The sequence below is a fragment of the Mirounga leonina genome, unplaced genomic scaffold (assembly GCF_011800145.1).
Source record: "Mirounga leonina isolate KUSES-001 unplaced genomic scaffold, KU_Mleo_1.0 Mir_126, whole genome shotgun sequence".
In the NCBI taxonomy this organism is placed as follows: Eukaryota; Metazoa; Chordata; class Mammalia; order Carnivora; family Phocidae; genus Mirounga; species Mirounga leonina.
This window is the reverse complement of record NW_023270314.1, coordinates 22,258,671-22,266,095: the sequence shown is the minus strand read 5'-3', so window position 1 is coordinate 22,266,095 and position 7,425 is coordinate 22,258,671. Positions and strand designations below refer to the sequence as shown.

At 48.2% G+C, this 7,425-nt stretch overlaps 1 protein-coding gene across 2 annotated transcripts; it reads right to left on the bottom strand.

Annotated features, from left to right (window-relative positions):
- Positions 1–256: 256 nt before the first annotated feature.
- Positions 257–4,854, bottom strand: MIP (major intrinsic protein of lens fiber). 2 transcript variants are annotated; one of them, XR_004678693.1, is made up of 6 exons: positions 4,467–4,854; positions 3,781–3,945; positions 3,268–3,348; positions 1,697–1,904; positions 762–855; positions 257–385 (listed from the first exon to the last, which is right to left on the bottom strand). XR_004678693.1 is itself a non-coding variant. In XM_035001980.1 (4 exons), exons 1-4 carry the CDS (start codon positions 4,824–4,826, stop codon positions 1,719–1,721), a joined length of 792 nt encoding a protein of 263 aa, XP_034857871.1. In that variant the 5' UTR covers positions 4,827–4,854; the 3' UTR covers positions 988–1,718. The 2 variants fall into 2 exon arrangements, 1 of the variants encoding a protein (XP_034857871.1); XM_035001980.1 differs by lacking the exons at positions 257–385; positions 762–855 and having other exon boundaries at positions 988–1,904.
- Between the last annotated feature and the right edge of the window lie 2,571 nt (positions 4,855–7,425).

Sequence of the window (7,425 nt, the reverse complement as noted above, 5' to 3'; positions counted from 1 at the left end):
GGGGCGAGCCGGGCTGGTCCATGTAACTCCAAGCGAGCGGGGTGGTGGTGGAGGTGGTGGTGATGAAGTAAGGAAAAGGGAAGCGAGTACAAGTACTGTTTTGTCTGAGTCGATCCCCTATGTCGAGCTAAGAACCACAGCGCTATGAATTTTCTGCTGACTTAAGAAAGTAGGGATCAAATTCCGATTAGAGGTAAATTTACAAACATTCTTCCCCTTCTCCTAGTCAAGTGGATTTTTCCAAAGTCTCAAAGGTTAGTTAGAAAAATTAGGCTTTATTTGGGAGGAAGTGGAGAGTTGAGCTACGGGCTAGAGGGGTCTTTGCGGGCGGGGTGTCTTTCATGCTAGAGGTATAGGTTTAAAAGCTTGCGAAGCGTGCAGGCTCCTAAAAGGAAGAGAACAACAATAAATATTCATTGGTAAGTTGAGGATCTCCTCTGGACTCTGCTGAGATTGAGTGTATTTTGCCGATGACAAAAGAAGATAGGGCTCAGACGAATAATTATCTCCTGAATTATTAATCATTTGAATAGAAGGAATCAGTTTCTGGGACATGAAGGGAGTTAGAAGAGATTTGCTGAAGATGAAAGGACACATGAGAGAAAAATGAAAGGACGCACACAAAAAGAGGAAAATAAGGAAGACTATAAAACTAGGGGTAAAAGCAGAAAGATACCATTTGAAGAGTGTTTTGATCTGCTCTAACTAAATTAAAACTCCGAGGGTCAAAGCCTCTCCCTCCTACGGCCCCCCACCCCTACCTCTGCATTTGCTCCAGGCATCAGATTTCCTGTTTTGACCTTAGGGAGCTCTTTGGCTTAAGTACCAGCTGCCTGGAAGCCCCTCTGGGGATGTCTGGCAGAATCGCTAAACTACTTAAATTTTCTAGATTCTAGGCTCACCCTACCCCTTTTTTAGGTTGGGAGCTCACTGGCCCAGGGCCTCCAAAGAGATCCATCATACCAGAATGAACACAAAACCCAGCCGGTGGATGTAGACAAGTTTATGTGGCTTTACAGAACAGTTCAAACCCCAGTGTTCACTTTTCTCAGAGCTACTTCCCCACCCAAGTCCCTGGGGCAAGCATCCCTGAGATAAGTAGGCTACACTCTCCTGTTAACTTCCCCAACTTTTTTTGGTACAATTGCAGCCTGATCTGGGGCTCATACCTCCATTTTCTCTCTCCCTGCCCCCAGCCCCTTCTCCCAATCCTTGGAATGCCTTGTCTCCATCTGCCTCCTGTGAGGAGTACTCCCTGCTTCCCTGCTCCCGCATAAACCTAGGGCCCTAATAAACTTGACTGGCAGCAGGGTGAAGGCCAGAAGCTTAAAGGTCTTGGTTCCCTGTGCTCACCACACTGGGTTGGGAGAGGAAGGTATAGGGTGACACCTTTTTTCCCTTCCCTACCTCTCCTGCTGTGCCCCAAAACTCAGACACAGCCACATTCACTCACATTCATACCATTCATACGCACAATCATGCACACACAGCGGCGAAGAGAGGTGGGATGGGGAGAAAGGGAAGGGAAGTTTGCACAAATCAGCTCATGAATGCAACTTGAAAGATTTCACACGGCAAAAGGCAAAAAAAACACACACATAAATTAAAAAATAAAGAAGTACATGTCCCTCCCCCAGTCTCTTTCTTCATCCAGGGGCTGGCTCAGCCCCTCCGAGTAAACCCAGAAGCTTCCTACTCCCTCTAGCCAACTGGAGCTTTCACAGGGCCTGGGTCTTCAGTTCAACAGGTTCCCCAGTGCTCTCTGGTTGTCCATTGGAGTCACTGGGCCTGGCACCCTTGAGAATAGACAGTCTCTCAGAAACACTCTTGAGCCGGGGGAAGAGGAGAAAGTCGTAGAGGAGACTGCCTAGTCCCCCTCCAATGATTGGGCCCACCCAGTATACCTGTAGGAAAAGGAGAGGAATAATCAGACTTGGGGAAGGGATCAAGAGCAAGGCTTCTCTTTTTCCAACTCTATGGGTAGAAAACAGACATCTGTACTTGGCATATACAACTGGGCACTATTTAAGCAGAAACCAGTGTTTGTTTGTTTTTAAATTCTAAACTGCTCTACTGCCTGTACCTCGAAACTTACCATTTCTTTTCTGACTCACCAGATTAGTCCTTTATCCCACATATATATTCTATTTCTTGTTATCAGTTTTCACTAGTTTATAGATTGCTTTGAAAAAAATGTTTTAATTGTGGTAAAACATATAACGTAAAATTTACCACCTTAACCAATTCTAAGTGTACAGTACAGATATATGTTAAGTATATCATATTGTTGTGCAACAAATCTCCAGAACTCCTTCATCTTGCCAACCTGAATCTCTATACCCATTAAATAACAGCTGCCCATTGCCCCCTCTCCTGAACCCCCATCAAGTACCCTTTTGCTTTGTTTCAATGATTTTTGACTACTCTAGATACTTCACATAAGTGGAGTTATACAGTATTTGTCATTTGGTGACTGGTGTATTTCATGCAGCATAATGTCCTCAAGGCTCATACAAGTTGTAGCCTGTGACAGGACTTCCTTCTTTGTAAGGCTGAATACTATTCCAGTGCATGTAGAGACTACATTTTGCTTATCCACTCACTTGTGAGGGACACTTGGGTTGCTTTCACCTTTTGGTTATTGTGAATAATGCTGCCATGAAAATAGGCTTACAGCTTTGAAAAATTTTTTAAAATTATTTCTGTATATTTGGCTGGCATATGGCCAAACAACACAAACATAGCCAATTTTTATTGAGGTCTTAGTCCATACCAGATTCTGTGCTAAATATTTCACATATATAATGTTCACACTTATTTCTCTTAACACCCCATTTTATGGTAAGGAAACTGGGGTGCAGAATGACAGAGTCATTTGCCGTGGTCACACGCAAGGCCAATAATGTGCTAGAATTGGGATGAGGCACAGGCCCATCTGTACTCATATACATCCTGAGCTCTGAGAGTAGAAGGTTTGGACTCCTTGTTCAGTTGTCTATCCTCAAAGTGCTAGTTTTAGAATCCTGTGGATACTTAGTAAAAATCCCTGACCAACCAGTGAAGGAACAATATGAGCAAGAGCCTCTCTTTCTAGCAAAATAATGAATCCTGTTCACACAGGCATGCCAAACTCTGTGACAGCCCCTTTAGCTGGGTGCTAGTAAAGCAGTTAACACATCCAGATGGAAAGCAGGAACCACACATGGAGCCTGCAGCCCACACCCACACAGGAAGGCTTCAGGATCTTGCCCTTCTCCCCTCACTCACCCAGTGGTTGGTGAAGTTTCTGGTGAGAATGGCAGGAGCAAAGGAGCGGGCAGGGTTCATGCCTGCACCAGTATAATACATCTGCAAAAGACACAGTCATAACTGAGACACTTTCCCCTCCTCTACCTCAGCTTCTCTCCCTACAACCCACATACCCGAGGGCTGGGCCCCCAGCCAGCAGCAAGTAGGGAAGGACAAACTACGTGGGGGCTCCACAGTGGAGGAAAGGCACTGATACCTCATCTGGGGTCAGACTATGGATCCATAGACAAAGCCCGCATCTACCCATGATGCATACATTTCCACCTTGGTGGGTCAAGAAGAACCAGATACAGAGGTCACAGAAGAGAGGACTAGAACAGTGTTGAATCCTCTTGTTGCCGACTGAAACAGAGTGAGGTGGACTATGTTCATGTTTGACAGTGAGCTGGGCAGAAAGAAACTTCAAAAGTTGCAAAAGGGCGAGGGGCCCTAGAATCCTTAAACAAGAAGTTTCTCCCCTTTCCTGCTTACCCCAAAGAGGTGCCCCAGGGTGAGGGAGAAGCCAACAGCCAGGGCTACAGATCCCAGGCGGCCATTCCGCCTCTCGTCGTATGTGGCAAAGATGCAGAGCACAAACTGGAGCGTCAGGAAGATCTCCACCGTGGTGGCCTGGCCCACACTCACCCCAGGGTGCAACTGGGCAAAGGAAGAAGAAAGGAGGCAGCTCGTTAGGGTTGCCACAATGTTACCTCCTCAAGGCTTCCCACACAGCAACCCCCTTATGGCCATCAGTTCCCTGGAGAGGGAGGATACAACCCCCCTCACAGTAATTGTATTTCTTTCTTAATTTCTCCTAATAATACCCCTTCGTGGTAGAAAGAATTGTACCCACTTATGCAGATGAGGAAGCTGAGGCTCCAGGCCCCGTCAGGTAAAATAAGTTTCCTCAACAAACTGCAAGGAGTTGGAAGGAAAGCTGAAACCAGAACTCGGGTCTCTTGAGTCAGTCCAGGCCTTTATGCCTTCCTACTCCTCCAAACTACCTTTGACACATGCGCGTGCGCACACAGACTCAGACACACAGACACACACACAGACACACACACAGACACACAGACACGCACACAATGGCCCACACCCCTGAGGAGCTGATCGGCCTCCACCAGGCGGGGAGTCAGGGTACCAGGTTCCTCCAGCCCCACTTAGCTGACCATTACCGTATTAAGTGCTAGGTTTCCTCGGACGGCAGGCGGGGTGACACTATACAGCACGGCGGCCCCAGCCACAGCTCCCAGGAGTTGGGCTGCCATATAGCAGAAGGCACGGAGCAGAGACATCTGGGAACCCACAAGGAAGGCGAAAGTGACTGCAGGATTGACATGGGCCCCGCTGATGTGGCCCACAGCCTGCACCAGTGTAGCCAGGGCCAGGCCAAAGGCCAGAGCCACCTGCAGGACATGCAGGGGTCCGGGGGCCCATCGCAGTGAGGCCCCCAATCCGAAAAAGACATAGAAGAGGGTGGCAAAGAACTCAGCAAATATGGCCCTCCAGAAGGAGGCTGACCGCAGTTCCCACATGGCAGGGGGGATGGGCACAATGCTTGGGTCCCTGATACCCCCCTGGCCGTTCTGGGTGGACAGTCCCCTTTATAGAGGACTCTTAATCCCTGGGAGGGGCAGGCTGAAGTGGCTGGCCCAGCCTCTTAACCCCTTCACAGCTGCAGAGGGCTGGGCCCACTCTTATGCATCTGATAAAGCTGCTGGATTTTCCCCTCCCTCTTCCATGGGAGAAGAGCCATGGGTGTTGGTTAGGGTGGGGGTTGGAGTCAGGGCTAGAGAGCCTCTGAGAGAAAAGGACCAAGAACAGGGGGACTGTAAAAAGTCTGTTTTTCTTTTTGTGTCAAAGTTGGGGATCGTGATCCTGATTGACATCTATATTAGAACACTCCTCAACTCTGCTTGGAAGATCAGTCAAACTGAGTTCACTTCGTAGGGTATGAGACTGTGCTCCTGGGGGCCTTCATTCTTCTCTGAGTCGGCCAGGGGTAAGGGTGGGGGTGGGGGTCAGGGGTGGGGTCCAGCAGGGAAGTTGGATAACTGAAGAGAATTCTTTAGTTCTCTGGGATTAGAGGGCCTTTTCCCATTGGTTGGTTTGGTCTGGAATCTGTGGACCCTGCAGCTCTGGGACAGAATAGTTCTGCTGTGTCTGGTTTTCTCCAAGCCCAGGTTCCCTACCCCCAATCCATGCCGGCACCTCCCTTTCCAAACCCTCAGCCTGGCCTTGTAAACCACAGAGACAGGAGGAAGAACCTATCTGCCATGGATAGGTTGGGTGTGGGGCTGGGGGATTGAAGAGGAGAAAAGGGCTTAGTAGCTGAATTTCAGAACCAGCTTAAACTTCATCTTTCCTAACTCATAAAGTCCTAGCAGTAAGTACTGAAAAGAAAGTACTGAAACTGAGTCATAGCTATGGAGCAATGGGAGGGTCTAATGCCTCCTAATATGGTCCTAATCAGGACCCTGGGGTCTTAAATTTGATCCCTAAGGAAAAGCCTGGGGATAGGGGTGTCTGGAGAAGCAGGCTGATCGAGGAGAGAGAAGAGGACAAAATGGGGTAGGAGAGTATGGGGAAAGAGGTGCAGTTGTGCTCAGGCTTGATGAGGGACCTGGGACCTAGAGGTGGGGGCTCTGCAGTGGTAGAGAAGGCAGAATGGGACACACTGGTAGGTTCTACCATTTCTACATCATGGCAAGTCATGCAGGTCACAAGCTTTTCCCATGAAGCACCAGAGGAGAACAAAAATTTAAAGGAAAGTTCTGCAATATTGGTCCCCAGCATTGGTCCCATTCAGTATACCTGTGGGGAGAGAGGAGGAACACAGATTAGGGACTGTGTGCCTCTCTTCCTCCAATATCCAGCTTGGGAATGGATAGGAACAGTTACAGCGAAGGCAGAGAGCCCATCTAACCCACCCACATGTAGAAAGTTGCTGAGAACAGGTCAAAGGGCACCCAAGAAGACTGGAGCTCCCAATTTTACAGAAGAGAAACAATCCATTAGAGATCCTTGGATCTCTTGGGTTTTAGAAGCCCCACCAATCTCCTCACTTTAGGCCCTGTAACTCTTGTTGCATCTCATCCAAAGATGCTCCCAGTTCCCAGTCACCTCTGTTGGCCCCAGGGAGTATGTAGGGTCCATGCTGATTCTGGGAAAGGAGCCCGGGACAGGACAGAGGGTAGTACGTCATGGTGTTAAGAGCAGAGACTCTGGCAACAGATACTTTGGTTCAGATGTGGATGAGAATACAAAGTGACAGAACTAGTTAAGACTGCCAGTGGGAGTGGGCGCCTGGGTGGCTCAGAGGGTTAAGTGTCTGCCTTCGGCTTGGGTCATGATCCCAGGGTCCTGGGATCGAGTACCGCATTGGGCTCCCTGCTCCTTGGGAGCCTGCTTCTCCCTCTGCTTCTCTCTCTCTCTCGCTCTCTCTCTGTCTCTCATGAATAAATAAATAAAATCTTAAAAAAAAAAAGACTGCTAGTGGGAGTATAAATTGGGATTATCACTTTTTTTAAAAAAAGATATTATTTATTTGACAGAGAGAGACACAGCAAGAGAGGGAACACAAGCAGGGGGAGTGGGAGAGGGAGAAACAGGCTTCCTGCTGAGCAGGGAGCCCAACGCAGAACTCGAAGAGGGACTTGGGACCTAGAGGTGGGGCCTCTGCGGTGGTAGACCCTGGGATCATGACCTGAGCCGAAGGCAGATGCTTAACAAATGAGCCACCCAGGCGCCCCTGGATTATCACTTTGGAACGCAGTATATAGCACCATCTTATAACAAACATACTTTTTTTTTTTTTTAAGATTTTATTTATTTATTTGAGAGAGAAAGAAAGAGAGAGCATGAGCAGGGGGAGGGGCAGAGGGAGAAGCCGACTCCCTGCTGAGCAGGGAGCCCAATGTGCGGTTTGATCTCAGGACTCCAGGATCATGACCTGAGCCCAACGCAGCTGATTAACCGACTGAGCCACCCGGGCGCCCACAAACATACTTTCTGACCCAGGAATTTCACTTCTCATTTATATACCCAAGAGAAACTTTCTTTCTTTCTTTCTTTCTTTCTTTCTTTCTTTCTTTCTTTCTTTCTTTCTTTCTTTCTTTCTTTCTTTCTTTCTTT

Coding starts and splice junctions, on each gene's coding strand:
- MIP (XM_035001980.1), bottom strand. CDS start 4,826: ATGTGGGAACTGCGGTCAGCCTCCTTCTGGAGGGCCATATTTGCTGAG. Junction 3,349..3,780: donor CCCTGGGGCACCTCTTTGGG/GTAAGCAGGAAA, acceptor TGTCTTTTGCAG/ATGTATTATACTGGTGCAGG. Junction 1,905..3,267: donor GAAACTTCACCAACCACTGG/GTGAGTGAGGGG, acceptor CTTTTCCTACAG/GTATACTGGGTGGGCCCAAT.